Source organism: Balaenoptera physalus (assembly GCF_965194825.1).
Source record: "Balaenoptera physalus genome assembly, chromosome: 6".
Classification (NCBI taxonomy): domain Eukaryota; kingdom Metazoa; phylum Chordata; class Mammalia; order Artiodactyla; family Balaenopteridae; genus Balaenoptera; species Balaenoptera physalus.
Genome location: NC_138885.1, coordinates 63609476 through 63630353, shown reverse-complemented (window position 1 = coordinate 63630353; position 20878 = coordinate 63609476). Strand labels below are relative to the sequence as shown.

The following is a 20878-nucleotide window of genomic DNA, read 5'->3' as shown; positions in this document are numbered from 1 at the left end:
ATAGCTGATTCACTTTGTTATAAAGCAGAAACACACCATTGTAAAGCAATTATACTCCGATAAAGATGTTAAAAAATAAATAAATAAAGATTTTTTTAAATGCTAAAAATAAAGACACAATAGCTTTAATATACCTAATTATTTTTCTCTATAATTTTTCAAAATGCCTTTCTATTACCTTCTTGAAATAAAAAAGAATCACACTAAGTAAATCAGTTTTGCCACTTTTGTTCCTTAAAACTAAAAGAAAATGAAAATGACCAACAGCCAATAAGCCCTACACTTTAGGGTTATTTCCCAGTTGTGTTATAATAAGAACTGAAATGGTCAATTATACAGTCATATAAGTGATATCACATAAAGGAAAGACATGTTATATTTCATATACAAAATAAATTTCAAAAAAATTTAAGTTTTACATGGAAACAAACACATTCTTCACGGACATATTTATCTTAAATATACAAAATATTGTTGGATTAATATCATATTGCACATAAAATTTCAGAAATTAATTTATAAGAAAATGATTTTAATCTGAAGTTAAAGTGTATTTGTTATCTGCTACTATTCTTTTATTTAAATACACATTTCTTTAAACAAAGATTTTTAAACTGCCAAGAAACATTACAGCAATTCAGACATATTTCTAAGAAACTAGAGAGACATTGTACAGGAACTCAAAAGCCAAATGAGGAGAATGAGATTATGAGAAAAAAGACAGCAAAATAGGAAAGAGGAAAATTTAATAAAAATAGCTCTACAGATATGGTTTTCATTTTTCAGCATGAACTACTCAAATTTATTTACTCAACAAATATATTCTGAATGCCTATTATGTGCCAGCACTGAGATAGATTCTGAAGATATAAAAGAGACACAGAGACAAAAATATCTTCCCTCAAGTAACTAAGAGTCTAGTAAAACCCTACAAAGCAAACAAATAGTTACAAAGCTACACAAAAAGCATAAAAAGAGGTTGCTAAGAAAGCAGAGAAAGGAGAATCTCAGACTATTTCCCCACGGGTTTTAGAGAAAGGTAGAGAGAGATGCTGAACTAAATTTTGTTTTTCGTTTTTGTCTTTCTTGGGGTGGGGTGAGGGGAGGGGAGAATATGCTAAACTTCTACACTATAAACTTTCTTCAGAGGTATCTATGATGGTTCTTAAATTCAGCATATCTCTATTACTGCCAAGTCTTGGCAAAAAGAAGTTTCAATTACACCCAATATCTGTATTTACACTTTGATGGTTATATGAACAAATATTTTCTCAAGATCAAAGACATTTATATCATTTTAAACTTGTTTTCAAAATGTTTAACTAAGCACAAATAAACTGAGCACAAATAAAAGGTGATATCCTATAATGTTCAACAATAGATTAACTAATGTTTTAAAATAGGAGAAAATAATACATTAAAAAATAGTCTACGACAATAATATATAAAACTGAATTCTCCATTAAAAAGATATCCTTCAAAATTTTTCAGCAATTATCAACATTTTAACTACTTTGTTAAATATTTACAAATGAAATTCATTTTACTTTGGCTGTTTTCCCAGTTGTCAAGAACACAGCAATATCACCACACTTTTTGTACCTACCCATCATCTCTGACATCAATTTTATTCTCTTAACTTGTGCCTCCTCTACTGCTTTAAAAGTAGAACAACACAAAACCAAGCTTTGAATTCTGCTGGTCAAAGAGCAACTAAATAAGTTTGTTATTTTTTTACGTTTATTTGTGATGTTTTATAAAATTTATTTTTATCAGATTAATGTCAGGTTTTTGGATCAAGATCTTGAGAACATAAATCTCAGCCAGATTATTTTTTTAATCTTAAAATATTTTCTCCTCTAAAGATTGAGTATATTTTAATGAGAGCATATCATTTGTGTTATAACTGAAATTTTTCTCTATAAACACAAGATATCCATTATTTTACTGACTAATATAACGTACTTACAATGCTGTGTATCTGTCCATTGCAGACTGCACGTCTCTACGGTAAACTGTTCGAAGAATGACCATGACGGGGTCAAACTCGTGATCCCAGACTTCAGCTATTATTCAAAAGAGAGTAGAAACAAAACACTGACTTCTTAGGAATAAAGTCAATCTCTAATGACTAATTACATTTAAGTATATCTTATATTTAAAAGATGGGAAAGTTTAATTTGATTATATATGTGCCTTAATAAGCTTGATGCAATGACCACTTTTCTAAATCAAAAATCATTATTTCATCATTATAATGTTCTCTTAAGTTCAGCAAGAACTAGCGAGCAAAAAGGTTTATAGGGCTTCCCTGGTGGCGCAGTGGTTGAGAGTCTGCCTGCCAATGCAGGGGACACGGGTTCGAGCCCTGCTCTGGGAAGATCCCACGTGCCGCGGAGCAACTAGGCCCGTGAGCCACAGCTACTGAGCCTGCGCGTCTGGAGCCTGTGCTCCGCAACAAGAGAGGCCGCGATAGTGAGAGGCCTGCGCACAGCGATGAAGAGTGTGGTCCCCACTTGCCGCAACTAGAGAGAGCCCTCGCGCAGAAACGAAGACCCAACACAGCTAAAAATAAATAAATAAATAAATTTATTAAAAAAAAAAAAGTTTTATAATGTGATAATGCCTCACCATAAAAGTTTAGCTCACTTTTTTTTGTAAAGTGCCAACAAGAAAGTAAGAAACACAATGCATTAACATTTTTGAAAGTATTCGAAGATAAAAATGTGAAAGCTAGATTAAAAAATTAATGAGCCATTGATTTTCAAGAGCTTAGTTTATAAACACTTTTTGGTTTATAAAAGATTTTGTTCTTTTGCTATAATTGATAATTGATCTCCTTACCTTCTCCACAATTAGGAACCATTATCCCATGTGTGGTATATGTACAATTGGTGGTACACAAGATGATTTTAAGTATTAAGTGCACAAAGCTTATGTTAATAGCTATATAATTACATTAACGTGTACTAGAAAATTGCACATTGCAAATAAAACCTGTGATCTCATTAATACTCATGCTTAGGATGAGGAGAAGTTTAAAAATGTGAATCCATTTAAGAAAACACAGCATACTAAGTATATAATAGTAGAGATGGTATCTGGATGTGTTAAAAAATCTAAAACATGGCCTGAGAATAATTTTAGAAACCACTGCCTTAAGAGTGTCTCTTCCCTAGATAAAATTTTCTCCCCTCTCATTCTCTCCAGCAGAATTCTTAACATTTCTTAACATTTGAACCTTAAGCATCTCTCTACACATCTACTATAATTTCAACTTTCTGGCATTAAAAAAAAAATGTTAACAACTGTCCCTATTTCATGTAACAGGCCATCTTAAATTATCCTAAGTATGATTTAAGATCCTTAAGATAGGCCTTCAAAAAGACATAGAACCTTTGTTATTAATTCTATTATCTGTTTTTGTCAGAATTATAAAACCATTGAAATGGAAGAAAACTTCAGTGATTAACTAACTGGTCCAGGAGGCTTCAGTGTTCCAAGAAGTTGGATTTCAACAGAGGTTTACCAGGGGCCACTTTAGGAGCAAGGAGATGGTAAAACAGATGAGAAGCTATGTCCACTAACCACACTCACTTTAACAAGAGTAGGTTTGCTTTTTTTTTTTTTTTTAATATATATTTATTTATTTATTTTTGGCTATGTTGGGTCTTCATTGCTGCGCATGGCCTTTCTCTAGTTGCGGTGCACGGGTTTCTCACTGTGGTGGCTTCTCTTGTTGTGGAGCACAGGCTCTAGGCGCGCGGGCTTCAGTAGTTGCGGCACGGGGGCTCAGTAGTTGTGGCTCGCGGGCTCTAGAGCGCAGGCTCAGTAGTTGTGGCACACGGGCTTAGTTGCTCCGCGGCATGTGGGATCTTCCCGGACCAGGGCTCGAACCCGTGTCCCCTGCATTAGCAGGGGGATTCTTAACCACTGTGCCACCAGGGAAGTCCCTTAGGCCCCGAGATGCTGTGTTCTTTACATTTGTCCATGATGCCTACGGCCTCCCACCTCCGACCCGAAACCTCCGAGTCCTCCCGAGAGCTCAGCCGTTAGGGGTCCAGGTTTGCTTTTATAGCTTTTGTATAACAGAGGCTTAGTTCACTTAAGGCTTAGTTCCCCAAAACTAAAGGCTTATCTTAAACACTTTTTAAAAAAGCTTAAAAATCACTCATCTATTCCAACTCACTCATTTTAGAAATAAGAAGTCAAATCCAAAGATAAAACACTGACTTTCTCAATAGCACACAACTGGCTAATACAACTCAGTACTGCATCTGAATATGACACCCAATTTCTTGATTCTAATCTTCAAATGTCCAGTGCTCTGTCTCAGTGTCTCAAACTTTATTGTGCATGACAATCATCCTTTAGAGCTTGGTAAAAAAGCAGATTTCCAGAATTAATCCCCAGAGATCTGGATGAGAGCAGATTGGGGTTGAGGCATAGGAACCTGTATTTTAATAAGGACCGCGACTGAGTGACACAGGTTATGCTCACATCACACTTTATTAATAAGCACTGCATTATACAAGAACATCACTCTACTTCTAAGCTCATCTAAATTTTAGATACAAAGTGTTCTCTACAATAAAGAAATATTGTGCTTTTCCTTTAATGGAATACATTCCAACCAGAGACTCTGGATTGTTCTTGCTACCTTTGTGAACTCTCTGAAAAATCACACGTGATAAGGTTTATTTTGGTGTGTTTTATCAAACACGGTACATGCTATTTACAACTACAAAGTGGGCATCAGTTTTTCACTTAGACAATGAGTGCTGAGGGGGGCAAGAAGCATGTAACTGCTACTTCCTTCAAAATTTTAACTTAGATTAATGAAAATGTGAAAGAGAAGAAAAGACCATGAATCAGGATTTCACCTATTTCTGGCTTTTGTCAAGCATGTCATCTACAAATCCAGGGGGAAAACTTTAGAAAACCAACCACTTACGGAAAAGGTTTCTATGTATTTACACAGGTTCAAAATGTATGAGAATGTTATCAGTATTCCACATAGATTTTAACTGTTTCAAGTTAAAATTTGGGTAGTGAAAACTATTTCAAAATCAAATTTAAAGGGCAAATACATTCAGAATGTCTGTAAGTATATATTTTGCTTCATAATGTCTGGTTCATTTACAGTTCATTCACTTACAAAAATAAACTGGAGTTCATATATAAAGTTCCTTTTATAATTCAGAGTCATCTAAGAAGTCTTACTGTAATATAAACCATAGGATTGTAAATAAATGGAACCAGTATCACTGTACACCATAAAAGACAAACATACATCTATAAGAAAGTTGAGGGGAAAAACCAAAGCTGAACAAATAAAAGGCAAACATTTTGTTTCAGTATACACAACGAACCTTCAGAAAACTGATATTTGAAAAAACACATTTATGTATATAAACATACCTTTAGGAGTATACATGCCTTGTTGCATAGAACCTCCAGGTTCAAAAACAGGAGCCTTAAAATCAGCTACAGCTGATAAAACTGATTCAAAGCTATAACTTCCTGGAATAATGCCACTTTTGGGATTTGGATTTTCTGGAATATGATGTATGTGTCAAGAAAAAAATTAATAACTAAAAGCCAGATATTTAATCTTACCAAGGTATTCTAGTTTCTAACTTCCCTTGCTAAAATACGCAGAGTAATTGGCTGTAATACATAAAGTCGGCCACAAGAGGGCTATATAATACAACAGTTCAATAATAACTTTTTATTAACTGTGAATTTTTAAGATAGCTTAATCTAGAAGCCTACTAATAAATTACATGCTGAAGTAGTTCTGAAGTATATTTCCCCCAAAACAAATTAATACAGTTTCAGGAAATAAAAATAAAAAACTTTTAAAATTAATCTCCATTTTCATCCTTTTGCAAATAAACTTGTACTTTCCCTTAGAAAATCAAACACAGTGTACTAAAAATCAGCCCAGATTTTTATGAGCAAAGATTATTTTTCCAAAAACACAAAATGTCATCCTCAAAATAAGAAGGAAAAAGATACTAAGCAAATTTTTTAAAAAGAAGAAAACCACAAAGATTCTTTCCTCTTGGTTTCACATTAAAGCTATATAATTCTTCTAAATTCAAAGTTACAGAGAATGCTTTTGCTCTTTTACAGCACTAATACACAGTATATAATGGCTGAATGACATCATCAAACAGTATCAAATTGTTGGCTGCTTAAGAAAATCTTCAAGGTTATCAAATAGGCATTTCTAATAGGAGCTATTTCATAAAATTTAGCCAATTATTTCAAACATAATCATAACGTACAAATTAAATTTAGTCCAAAATTCACAAAATAAATTTTATCACAACATGATGATCTTTGTCTAAAATTTTATAAACAATAAATTAAAAAATAATAAAGTGTCCATTGTATGCTCAGTCCTATACAGAGAACCATAAGTTTTTAAAGTTTGTAGACAACAGTCTTTGCCCTTAAAAACCTCTTGGTTTACAACTGAATTCTAAGAAAAAATTCCTCAGAATGCTTAAAGCTCTGGTAATAATAATTATACCTCTAAATTTTAACCATGAATTCCAGCCTGGCTATAGAGATAAAGTAGACCTAGCTGCCTTTCACCAAGTGTCCAGCTCCCTTTCACTATTGTTGTCCTTAAAGGTCAGATCCTGGGGTGCCCAGAGCCACCAGTCCTGATGCCTAACCAAGGTCTAACAAGAGTACCCTGAGAGACGACAGAGACAAAAAAAATCTACCAGTGGTCTTGAACACAGAATTGAACAAACAATTGGAGTTTTTCTCCATATCATTTTTCAACTTCAAAAAAAAAGTTTTAATCAAAAAGTGATATATCTCTAATCTATAAATATTACTTACAACTTAGATACTGCAACTAACAGAAAATTAAACTTTTAAAAGGATATGAGGTCCAGCAATGAACTATGTGTTCTGTCATTCATACACAGCTGGGCTACCATCTCTGCTCTGAGAATCTCATCATCAGACATTCCTAAAATTAAAAATAGAATTAATAAATCTGAATATCTATATATTATAAAGAAACAACTTACCACACAATTTATTAAGCGTAAATACCAAAAATGAGATGCTTCCAAAATTAAAGAGCAAAGAATACAATGCCCCAATATAACTGCAGTTTAACTACCCTGATATTTGCAGTCCCCTTAAGGGGTTTTTTTAAAGGATATTCTAAAAGGAGTGTCAACGGTAATACATCCTTTCCTCTTTTTCCATAAGCCAGTTACTACCACAAGGAGAGGGGAGGAAAGGGAGGTTAATAGTTAATACCCAAGTATTTGTATTAGTGCTTTTTACCTAAATGTAAACGAAGACTCAAAAGAATCACAAGAAACGTAAGAGCGCCTTCTAACATGGATCTCTCATGCTCTGCATCAAGTACTGTGTTTTGATGTTGTGAAGCCATTGTCAACAAATCCACTACCTTAAATCTATTAAAAAAATATTTGAGACAGATTTTTTAAAGTTAAAACAAAATTAGTTTAAATTCCAAATACTTCCTAATACCTGTCTTAATAAAATTATGCTTACCTTTCAAAGACGGATGAAATAAAATAATCTGGATCAAGTCTAGATGCACAAACCTTTAAAAGACAAAAAATAAAACCCACAATCTTTATTTCTCAATATTCAGTTTTACTTCTTTTTTTCTTTTTCCAGCCACGCCACGTGGCTTGCAGGATCTTAGTCCCCCAACCAGGGATTGAACCCGGGCCACAGCAGGGAAAGCACCAAGTCTTAACCACTGGACCGCCAGGGATTTCCCTAGTTTTACTTCTTGTGTTAATCATGTTTTTTATTTTCTGTATCTTCTGATGTTCTGGCATCTAGGGGGGGCCCTACAGACCAGGAGAGAAACTACCCTTCTAAAGGCTAGCTAATTCCAAAAGACAATAAACAGCTTACCTGGGAGCAAGTCTCTCATATGCAAGTCACTCATGTCCTTTATTTAACTCACATACCAAGCCAATATTCCCCCTGGCCCCCTGCCCAGGGCAGGTATCAGATAGCCTTTATGCCCCAGAACCCACCAAGATTATTCAAACTAGCCAATCCTAAACTACTTCCCCTGCCCTGCCTTGCCGTTCCTATGGAAACCCCAATAAAGCTTCTGGTCTAGGATTTCCCCTCACTCCTCCTTCTGCCTCCTGACCAAAATCTAACGCTTCCCCTCTGGTCCTGCGTAGTGTGGCATGCCTCCTTCCTTTGGAAATTATAAGTAATAAAATTCTTCTTTCAATAGCATTGACCTCTCCATGTCATCATTTAGTCACCTCTATAAATTAAAATCCCACAGGTACAAATGAGATACTTCTAAAGTACAACATCTGCATCATCAAGTTGGCTTACCTGTAATAGGTAAATGTCAGGATCAATCATGGAATTACAGAAATGAGACTGGACATAGGTCATGGCTTGTCCTTTGATTTGCAGACCATTTCTTACCCACATATTGCTATGGATTTCGGCAAGACTTGCCTAGTAAAACAAAAATTAAGTAAATTGGACAGAGAAGTCATCTAAAGTCAACCTTTATAAAATCATGTTACAATAAACAATCATTTCAAAATATTTCATAACTTAATCACAGCATAAGCCTGACATTCTGTCCAATGTTTAAGATATTCAATTCAAATATATAATTTTGAATTTTATGATGCTCATTATATTTTATACAGTCCCTTCTTCTGGAGTTTATACATGAGTCAGTTTTCCATGATGACTCCTAGATACATTTATAACAATATTCACTGAAATCTTTAATGAGGAATCACTGACAATTACATTTAACTTTTTCCACTTCAAAAAAAAAAAAATACATAATGCTTAAAGAAACACAGGAATAAGCATCAATCAAACAAGCTAACTGTTCACTGTTCAACATCAATGAATATAATCTGTCTTTAATTCACCCTAACTCAACCTTCAATCTAGTCATTTTCTAAAATTCGGCAAGAGCAGATCAGAATAAATTTTCTTACTATATTAATATTTAATTCTTCATGTATTTATGTCCTGTATCAACTAAAACTAAGCACAGTCATAACTTTATCTCTTATTTGTTCCTAACTCCCAGAGGTAAAGTTCAATAATGATTAACAAATCTAAAATTTCCAGGAAAAATAAACTGAAGTGCAAATCCCTCTAATGTATATAAAAAGGTGGTCCACAAAATCACAGTGTTAGAAATGAAAGAAACCACAGTGCATATGTAGGCTAATTCTTCTCTCTTTTGTCTCCTCTCACCTTATAGATGGGGAAACTAAGAATCAAGTAGGTGAATCACTCCAAACAACGTAGATAATAAAATAGTGGTGGCACCAAGGCTAGAATTTGTTGGGTCTCCTGACTCCCAAAACAGTATTGTAGTATGTTAAACGCCCCCATAAGTAAATATAGTGAAAAGAATTCCTGGGGAAATTATAACTAAATGTAAATCTCATTTAAAAACAAAAAACAAAAAAAACCCAAATATAATCTGGCAAAAATACAAAAACTAAATTTTTTTTAAAATTTCAAACATTTGGGCTAAAATAACAATGATAAAGGCATACAAATAAAATAAAGGAAGAATCACTTAACCAAGGAATTCAAAACCTTGTAAAAGCCTGAAAACATACCTGAATTTGGAGTGGATGAATCATTAGTTTCATTAACATTTCCTGATCTGGTAAAACAGAATCCAAATCTAGTTCTTGACATTTCACAGCCTAAAAATTATGATAAAAAATGTTACTAATTCAATATGTATTTCCCAATATTCAAAAAACAAACAAACAGAGTTGTTTAATGACACTCTTACCTTACTCAAAAACATAGCATAATAACGATGTAGTGGCAGATGAAAAGTGACTTGGTTAGGTGCTGGCTGGAAATAAACAAACAAAATCCACAAGTCAAAGAATCCTTTACCGAATTCAAAGAAGGTTTTAAAATGCTAAAACCACACTTTCACCTTGATTTATTCCCCTATACTTTCTAATCAAAAAGTACAATTTTAGAAGTTAGAGCTTAAAAACCCACTGTAGATAAAATTATTCCATTTTAAATGTAAGTTCCTTAAAGGCAGAAACTGTATACTCCTCAACATTGAATCCTCTGAAGCATCTAGCACGGAACAAGGGATGGAATAGATTTCCCTTTACAGAAGGCCATTTGGGAATCTTCAAATGCATGCATACCAAACATGACGATAGTAACAAGAACAATAATTACAGCTAACATTCACTGAGCACTTACTATGTGCCGGTCACTGTGCTAATAAGCACTTTATTCAGATTTAGTTTAATCCTAGGAGAACCTAATGGGGTAGAAACTGAATATTCCATTTTATAAATAGGGAAATTCAAGTTTAAAAAACTTAAGTAACTTCCTAAAGTTAACAAGTAGTGAACTGAAAAGCTAGCCTGAACTCCGCTGTTATATTCAGAACGGTAAGAGGCTCTGACTACAGCCCTAAACTGAGGTGCAGTTAAAAGGCTTACCTAGTTGGGTGAGATGCTCCCCATATCAGTGGTGAACACACAGTTTCTATAGGAAAGCTTAGTACAGTATACATCAAAGACCTTTGGTATCCTTGTGAATATTATAAAAATTGTATTTTAAATCTGTGACTCCCATGGGTCACGCTATCACTACAGGGAAAAAGTACAACACAGTTGTCCTTCTCAAACAGACAAGAAAAATTAAAAGGTATTATTTGTTTTTAATGCTTCTATAAGTTTTTAGTAAAGTTTTCTCCTGTTAAAAAGTTTTACCCAAAACACTCAAATACCAGTATAGAGTTATAAAGATGTGCAATATGTCCCCATCCCTGAAACAGTCTTTTCCAAAACCGATATGAGGAAAAGATCTTCCTCAACATGTGAATAAATGTCTAAAGAAAGTTGTTCTAATAAATAAACGTTTGGCTTCCATAAAAAGGAAGGAATTTCTGACACACACTGCAATATGGATGAACCTTCAAGACATTATGATAAGTGAAATAAGCCAGTCACAAAAATAGATACACTGTATGATTCCACTTATATGAGGTACTTACAGTACCTTATAGAGACACGAAGTATAATGATGGTTGTCAGAGGCTGGGAGGAAGGGAAAATGGGGAGTTTATTGGGTATAGAGTTTCAGTTTTGCAAAACAAAAAGTTCTGGAGGTTGGGTGCACAACAATGTGAATACACGACTGAACTGTATACTTTAAAAAAGGTTAGTAAGATGGTAAATTTTATTTTATGTGCATTTTACCACAATCAAAAATAAAAATAAAACAAGTTTGCCCTCCATTACTATAATCATTTTAGTAACATAAACTATACTAACTAGCTGAATCAGAATCTCCTGCCATTTCCTTCGAAGGCAGGCATCAAGAACAGTGGTTAAGAGCAGACTCTTAAAAGCTGGATTTGCAGGAGTTCAAATCCTGATTCTGCCACCTACAGCTGTAAAACTGTGAGCAAGTTACTTAACTTCTCTGTGTCTAAGTTGCCTGACCTGTAAAGTGGAGATAATAAGCAGTTGGATGGCTGTGAGGATCAAGTAAGAGAACATAGTACCCAACACACATTTCTATTAATTACTAAGCCATAGACTCTATCTTGTCTTTTAAGGCTTGAGCATATGCTAAACACACATTCTACTACAGTGTTATATTCCATAATCCCCTCTTGTCCAATGTCACAAATTAGTCACTTGAAAAACTCTTCTTCCACTCCTTCCATATATACTGAGGTGGTCCTCAGATTCCATTCTTAGCTTTCTACTCTTCTTATTCTAGATGACTTTATCCATTTCATAGCTTCAATTGCCAACCCAAGATGACTCCCAAATCTCAGCAGAAATCTCACTCCTGAACTCCAAACCCTACATTCACGTGTTTACTGAATATCAACACTTAATATCCCGTGGGGACCACAAATACACTGTGTCCAAACCAAACTCAGCATCTTTGCCCTAAAACTCAATCCTCCTCAATGTTTCTTCTCCAAATTCCCAGTAATACAAATCTGAAATGTAGACTCCTTCCTTCTCTCAAACCTCCTACCTTTCATAAGGCACCAAAGTGTGTCTGATTTTCTAAATATCTCTTAACTTTACTTCCTCCTCTCTTTCCATACTGCCCCTAACTAACCTTAGCTCAGGCCCTCAACATTTAGTGCCTAGATTTCAGTGCTAGGCTTTGCTTCTATTCTTACCCTCTGTAAGAAACTTTCTGTGGTATCTGCCTAGCTCACAACCTTCCCCATCTTCTCAGAAATGTCCCTTCCTACACCACCTTCCAAATACACACACACAGGGACTGGAGCCTGACAGTCAAGTTACAGTAGCCACATCTGACTGGATCAGGGCAGTAGATACCTAACCCATCGTGGGCAATGAGGCCCTCTCTTCACTTGAAAATTGAACTAGATTTAAAGACATCTGCAGAGAGTCTTAGAGTATGGCTGAAACTGCAGTATTAGGCAACTGTAGGAAGGTAATATTTAACCACATAGGCAAAAAAGCACAGAAAACCAATCGACAGAAAGGGAAGAAAAAATGAGGCAGAAAGGCCAAAGCAAAAGCAAGAGACAGGAGTTCCTGTTCAGCTTTCCACTCAGTTCCTGAAGTCCAGGTGCCATAAGATCCCTGAAAGACCTCTCTGTACTCATAATAAATTATTCCTCCTTTAAATTAGGCTGCCTCAAAAATGTTTTTTTCCTTGTATTCAAAAGAACCTTAATTAGTACATCTATTTAAACCTTGATATATTGCCAGGAGGTGGTCTTACCAAAACATTAATTTAACCTTGTACTTCTCCATTCATCATCTTTTAATGGCTCCCTATAGTTTTAACTTCCTTTAACCTTCTGACTCTTGAGAGACAGGGCTTACCTCTCCAGCCTCATCTCCTGTCATATAAACTCATGCACCATAGGTAGCGCCTTTGTATATGCCTTTCCCTCTGCCTCCAATACTATACATCCTTGCTCCCACTGGATTAACACACCTTTAAGACTTTGCTGAAGTGACATTTCTGCTAGGAAGCTTTTCCTGAGTCCCTCACGGTAAATCAGATGCTCCACTCTATTCTCCTCCATAGCACCTTGGTCACAACTTTACAGAAGCCCTCTGATCAAATTAGCCATTTATTTGTCTTCCATTTCCTTAAATTGGGCACCGTTTCATCACTGTATCCCCAGTGTTTAGAACATAGTAAACATTCGATAAATATTTGCTGGATGAACACATGTTCTACTTCCATCTTATAAGAGACGACTCTAATCAAACCACTCATAAATGTTGCTATATACTCATAAATGTTGCTCTGCTACATACTCATAAATGATATTCAGTATTTGAGGATTCTTAAATGGCCCGTACTTTGGGAAAATTTATTCCATCCTGTCTTTCTAAGTGACTGTTTGATTTGGCTTAATCCAGTTCAAAAAAATATTATTTGCTTATTCTGTGCTGGATTACTGCAATAACTTCTGACCTCCACTCTCAAGGCTGAAAGAAGAACAAATATTTATCACACATAAAATATGTGCCTCTTAGTCAATCCTCATTGGCTAATATTATTATCTTGAATAAATAGATGGGGAGATGGACTCGGCAATGCTTTAAAAAAAAAACAAAAACTGTCCAAGACCAAGATCACATAGTGTCCACTCAGGTATGCCTGACTCTAAAGCTCCTTCCACTGCCAAAGCCAGTACAGTTGAAATACGACCAGACGAGAAGTTGAGAGACGTGGGATCTGGACCCAGAAATACCAGGAGTTTGCCATACAACTAGAGGCAAGTCATTTAATATCTCTGCATCTCCATTTTACATCTGAAAAAAAGGGAGTGATAATATCTTCCCTACTTCACAGGGTTGTTTTGAGAAACAAATATATCAAAGCACTTTAAGAAAGAAGAAACTTTTAAACATCGTAAAAGATATATTGGTTGATTCCTTAAATTCTACACTTATTTTCTTTTCTATTAAAAATCTATATAAATTTTTGCAACATTCAGGACTTCCCTGGTGGTCCAGTGATTAAGACTCCATGCTCCCAATGCAGGGGGCCCAGGTTCGATCCCTGGTCAGGGAACTAGATCCCACATGCCACAACTAAAGATCCCACATGTCGCAACAAAGATCCCACATGCTGCAACTAAGACCCAGCGCAGCCAAATAAATAAATAAATATTTTAAAAAAATTTTTTTACAACATTCAGTATCTTCCTAAAATATTTCTGTGTAAAAAACAAATATACTGGGGCTTCCCTGGTGGCACAGTGGTTAAGAATCTGCCTGCCAATGCAGAGGACACGGGTTCAAGCCCTGGCCCGGGAAGATCTCACATGCCGTGGAGCAACTAAGCCCGTGCGCCACAACTACTGAGCCTGCGTTCTAGAGCCCACGAGCCACAACTACTGAGCCCACACACCACAACTACTGAAGCCCGCGCACCTAGAGCCCGTGCTCCGCAACAGGAGAAGCCACCGCAATGAGAAGCCCGTGCAACACAACGAAGAGTAGCCCCCGCTCGCAGCAACCAGAGAAAGCCTGCGCGCAGCAACGAAGACCCAACACAGCCAAAAATAAATAAATTAATTAATTAATTAAAAAACATATGTGTGTGTATATATATACACACATATATATGTGTGTGTATATATATACACACATATATATGTGTGTATATACATACACACATACACACACAAACTATTTCCTTGAATTTAGCTGCTCTGTATACCATACTTGATTCTAACTATCTGTAAATCCACCCCAAGTTCAACCGTGGATTAATTTCATGTCAAATACTACCTAACCCTCTGTGTGTAATAATAATTTCCCCCTAGTTCAATCTTCCTGTTGTCTTAGTGATGCCACCATTTCAACAATAATTCCTAAAGTTTCAAATACTAATGAGAACTGGATTGAGAGAAGCTCCAGCTGAAGCCCCAGCTGACGGACCAATCCTCGGACAGGGTGAAGAAATAGTGAAGCAGGTTAAAAGCAGGATGGAGCTCTGTGGAGAATGGAGAATGTTTTCTTTGAAGACTGACTCATTACCATTTATATAAACAAAGCTTAAGCTTAAGTACCAACATTTAGACAAGATAAGAATCGGTAATTCGGGTGAAGGCAGAATCAGAATCCAAATGGACAAAATGGCCAGGTTGAAGGCTAAAGGCAGGCACAAATACTGGAGGAGGAGTCATCAGGGATGGAAGATAAATTAGTTTGAGGCAGGAAGGATGAGAGTTAAAGACAGTAGGAGGCTCTTCCCTTCATAAATAATTCAGTCCTAAAGCCACTGGTGGGGGAGGTGTTAAGAGGCAAAATAAACCAAAACAGGCATCTATAGGTGAGGAGCCTGAAAAGGGATATCAGAGCCCGGGGTGAGGAGGACAACTGTGTGTGCTGGGGCGGGGTGGGGGGATGTCAGTGGTTTTCCAGGGTGAAGAGTATCTACACAGAAGTGGGGTGTGGCCTGGCATACGGAGTCAGGGCATCCACACAGCAGGGCAGCCCAGTATACTATGTCAGAGCCAGTCGGGGTGAGGAGAGTGGGGACTGACCAGGGATGCGAAGCCAGAACCTGACAGAGGTAAAGAGGGCAATGACACAGGGCGCCAGCCTGGAATAAGGAATCAAAATTCAAGCAAGGTGAGGAGATTATCCACAGGTGGAAAGGACCCAGTATGGGGCATCAAAGCCAAAGCAGGATGAGGAGGGCAGCCAGAATGAAAAAATGCCTGGTGTGGGAATTCAAAGCACACACAGGGCGAGAAGGATTCTTCACGGAAGGGTAGTCCAAGGTGGGGAGTTGGAGTCCAAGTGGGATGAGGAGGGTGTCCATATGTAGGGCAGGGTGGGGGACAGAATGCAGGGAGAAGAGGGCATCCATGTAGGGAAAAGGGAGGTAACTAATACGAGAAATTGGTTCTATATAAGAGGATTGGTCAAAGAAATAAATATATTAAGGATAATAGAAGCCAGGTTTCTCACTGTTAGAGAAAACTAGAATTAAGTCCTGTGCTATTCGGGAATTTAAAGTATCAGTTTGAACTCACAGCTTCCACTATATATAACAGAGAAATAAATACAGATGCAGAGATGTACATGTAGACACATAAACGCATACGTATGTGCTGAACGTCTGCTCACTGAGAAGGCCTGGGAGCAGCTAACACCTCGACAGCAGTGAGCACACCAAGCACCCAGATCTTGCTTTCTCAACACTGTTCTCTGCTCAAAGGAACAAAAGATCCTTAGAAATGACTGACTCCAGGGTGGAATAGGGAACATATAAGGTGAGCCTGAAACATCTTGTTGAGCCACTAAGAATAGAAGTGCTCAAAGAATAACGGGGCAAGTCAAAAGGACACAGAAACCTGCTTGAAGGGGCTCTCACTGGCCACATCTGAAACAATTTGAGCATCAAGTAATAGTAGTATTGGATTATAACCCAGTGAATAAAAGAAACTATGAATCTCCACAGAAAAAAATTAGTGAATGAACTAAAAATCAGATGAGAAAACAGATGTATTTAAATAGCTTTAAAGCACGTCCTCACAAAATACTTTATTAATTACGAAGAGAAAAAGGGTAACTTTATGGTGAAGAAGCCTGGCTGGTACCACCTAATCAAATGAACAAAGAGAACATCATCAGTAATAGGACAAACAAAGATCATAAACCACTAAAGAGGGTGCAATGAAAAGACTGCAACATCACTTCTGTAATATTCCTGCAAAAGATGCATAATCTGAACCTACTCATAAGAAAACCCAAATTGAGGGATGTTCTACAAAAATAACTGAGCTGTATTCTTCACAACGTTATTGTCCTGAAAGGCAAAGAATGAGAAATCATTCCAGGAGACTAGAGACATGATAACTAAATGCAACATGTGACTCTAAATAGGATCCTTTTGCTATAAAGGGCAATCAATGGACAATTTGTAAAACATGAATGAGTTCTAAGATTTACATAGTAATAATATAATAAAGTTAATTTCCTAATTTTTATGGTTGTCTCTGTTTATATAAGAGAGAATGCCCTGGCTTATAGGAAATGGATACTAAAGTATTTGGGAGTTATGGGCATCAAGTTAACATGTTAACTCTCAAATAGTTCAAGAAAAAGTTCTGTACTCCACTTCCAACTTTTCAATAAGTTTATGATTGTGTAAAAGAAAAATTTTTTAAGGAAAAGAAATAAATAAAAGCCCCTCCTCTCCACGCCCCGGCCTAAGACACCGGCAGTTGCATCTGCCCAGAGTTCAGAAATCAGATAAGGAGTGCTCTTCCTTCCACACCTGGCAAATTTTGACCCCACTTCGTAAGAGGAATAAAAGGGGCTTCTGCTAGGAAACTTGGCTGACTAATTAACAGCAAGCCCTTATTTAATTCTTCTCAGTTCATTATCAACAACAATCATCCTTACTCAGCCATAAAAAGAAACGAAACTGAGTTACTGTGGATGGACCTAGAGTCTGTCATACAGAGTGAAGTAAGTCAGAAAGAGGAAAACAAATACCGTATGCTAACACATATAAATGGAATCTAAAAAAAAAAAAAAAAGGTTCTGAAGAACCTAGGTACAGGACAGGAATAAAGACACAGACATAGACAATGGACTAGAGGACACAGGGAGGGGGAAGGGGAAGCTGGGATGAAGTGAGAGCGTAGCATGGACATATATACACTACCAAATGTAAAATAGATAGCTAGTGGGAAGCAGCCGCATAGCACAGGGAGATCAGCTCGGTGCTTTGTGACCACCTAGAGGGGTGGGATAGGGAGGATGGGAGGGAGACGCAAGAGGAAGGAGATATGGGGATATATGTAAATGTGTAGCTGATTTACTTTGTTATAAAGCAGAAACTAACACACCATTGTAAAGCAATTATACTCCAATAAAGATGTTAAAAAAAAAAATCATCTTTATTCATGCCCAGAGGAGAACACTGACCAATTAATAAAGTTGTGATACCCTTTCCATCAATCTCCCCTATTCTGTTCACATTTGCACTGTCACTTTTATCTCTTTGAATGAACTCCTGAGAAATATACATTTAATAACATTAAAAAAATTATGCCCTTCTCTAGGAAATAAGCAAATACAGTTAATGCACTGTAGAATCTCCTAAGTGTCAAACAACTGGTCTCTTACGTCTCCTTTTTTAAAGCCTAGTGATTTTATGTTTATTCCAACACCTTTCCCTTATCCCATGAAAAGATATTCATTATTTTCAATGTTAAATGAGATCTAACACTTTTCTTAAATGCTTTTACATATATCAAAAATATACATACCTCATCTACGAAGTTAATAGCATCAAACCAGTCTTGAAGAGCTTCAAGGCAGTATCTCACAACATTTCGGGTATATTCTTGAGTTTCCTAAAATAATAAGTTATATAAATTTACAGTATATAAATACGTATATGTTCAACTTCAAAGTATTTGCAATATACAAAAAGTTATGTGCATTGTATATATAATGGTAGAATATACATATTTTCAAAATAACCACATTTGTCATTTCAAGGAATCATCCTTTCACAAACTAATAGTAACAACTAGTGACAGTTATGAAAATGAACTAACCTGAAATGAGTCAAAGGTGAAATAAATTTATGTGATGTAAATTGGGTTCCATTTCAAAAGATCCTAAAAATATAAGTTCCCTACTGTTATTAATGGGTAGAGTTTCTTTTGGGATGATAAAAAAGTTCGAGAAATGGATAGTGGTGATGGCTGCACAACACTGAGAATGTATTTAATGTCATTGAATTGCATACCTAACAATGGTTAAAGTGTTAAAAAATTTATATATATTTTGCCACAGTAAAAAAAAAAAAGAGGGCAGAACATATGAGTACTGTAAGCAGCCTGTGAATATCTTGGCTTGCAAAAGAATCTAAAAGAAGGAAGAATAGGAATGTGCCACTTAAAATAAAGGTATTGTGAAAGAAAACTGTAATGTTTTATGGAGAAATTGATCCAGTGAAATAGGCAAGTATTAAGTTAAATGGAAAAATAAATCGTGATAGCCTCTTTAAAAAAATAGGCAAAGATTTGAACAGACATTTCTCCAAAGAAGACCTACAAATGGCTAATAAGCACAAGAAAAGATGCCAACACTATCAGTCACTAGGGAAGTACAAATCAAAGTCACAATGAGATACCACTTCACACCTACCAGGACGGCTATAATTTTTTAAATGTAAAGTAAGTGTTGGCAAGGATGCAGAGAAACTGAAACTCTCATACATTGCTGGTGGAAATATAAAATGCTGCAGCCATTTTAAAGTTAAACACAGCATTACCATATGACCAAGCAATTCTACTCTTATATACCCAAGAGAATTGAAAACATACATTCACACAAAAATCCATATACAAATGTTCACAGCAGTGTTATACACAGTAGCCAAAAAATGAAATCAACCGATGAATGGACAAATAAGTGTGATATACCTATGCTACAGAATACTATTCAGTCATAAAAAGTAACGAAGTACAGATAAATGCCACAACATAGTCAAACCATGAAAACATTATACCAAATGAAAGAAGTCAGACACAAAAAGTCACATATTATATGATTTCACTTATATGAATGTCCAGATTCGGTAAATTTATAAAGACAAAAGGGAGATTAGTGGTTTCCAGTAGATGAGAGGAGGCTGGAATTGGGAGGTACGCGTTTTCTTTTTTGCCGGGGGCGGGGGCTTAGAAATGTTCTGGAATTAGTGGTGATAGCTGCACAACTTTGTGAATATACTATAAACTACTGAACTGTACAGTTTAAAATGATTAAAATGGTGAATTTTATGTTATGTGAATTTTATCTCAATAAAAATTTTAAAAAGACATTTTGGGACATCAATGCAGAATAAAAGGTATCGTCACAGTCTCATCAGCTACATGTATAAATTACTCTGGACTTTAAAAAAAAAAACTACAAGCCTCACATCCATATCTAAAAATAGCATCTCTGGGGACCTCCCTGGCGGTCCAGCGGTTAAGACTCTGTGCTTTCACTGCCAAGGGTGTGGGTTTGATCCCTAGTGGGGGAACTAAGATCCTGCAAGCCAAGGGATGTGGCCAAAAATTAATTAGTTAATTAATATAGCATCTCTTATAAAGTAGATATTATCATCCCTTTCTTTCAGAGATTTACTTCTCCTTCACCCAGTTCAGTCTCCATATCCTGTTAATTCTTCCTCAATATTGTCATGTAGGTTCACTTCCATTTTCTCCTATTTCTGATACCATTCAGACAAAATATCACTTAACTAGTTCCCCTGCCAACAGTCTCACCCTGTTTTAATCTATCCTATATGAGATTTATCCTTCTCAAAATATTATTTTATACATTCTGTTCCCTATCTCTTACTGAAAAAAATGTAATGACACTTTAAGTTACCATAAATAATGTGTCATAACCAAACTAAAGTTGCAGATAATTCATGTATAAAGAAACATTTAAAACCAAATGTTTTCCTATTTAATCAAAGGTTTGAGTAAAGGGACACCACTATATCCTCTTTACACAAGTGTAAACTGATAAACTCTTCCAGAGAACAATTTGAAAAGTAGGTATATCAAGAGTCTTCAAAAAGGTGACCAACTAATTCCATTCCTAAATACAGCATACTTAATAATCATGTTCAGATCATCTCTCCCACCTCCCCATCACTATCACACCCACCCCCAAAAATTCAGTATGCGTGACTTACTAGTGTTATGACCTTGAGGAAATTACTTGAATTTTATGAGTTTCAGTTTCTCCATACGTAAAACCGGGCATAATACTACCTACCTCCTAGTACTGTTATGAAGAAGCAAATGAAATAATGT

The 20878-nt window shown here is 36.0% G+C and overlaps 1 protein-coding gene across 6 annotated transcripts in view; it reads right to left on the bottom strand.

Moving 5' to 3' along the window:
• The window catches only part of UBR3 (ubiquitin protein ligase E3 component n-recognin 3), a 222489-nt gene that overhangs the window by 119883 nt on the left and 81728 nt on the right, over positions 1-20878 (bottom strand). For all 6 annotated transcript variants that reach the window (XM_082465326.1, XM_082465322.1, XM_082465321.1 and 3 more), the window contains exons 11-19: positions 18326-18412; positions 9827-9892; positions 9645-9734; positions 8374-8502; positions 7555-7607; positions 7321-7454; positions 6909-6994; positions 5422-5563; positions 1970-2066 (exon numbers count right to left, since the gene is read on the bottom strand). In XM_082465326.1, the coding sequence (XP_082321452.1) occupies positions 1970-2066; positions 5422-5563; positions 6909-6994; positions 7321-7454; positions 7555-7607; positions 8374-8502; positions 9645-9734; positions 9827-9892; positions 18326-18412 (884 nt within the window). The remainder of the gene's footprint in view (positions 1-1969; positions 2067-5421; positions 5564-6908; positions 6995-7320; positions 7455-7554; positions 7608-8373; positions 8503-9644; positions 9735-9826; positions 9893-18325; positions 18413-20878) is intronic.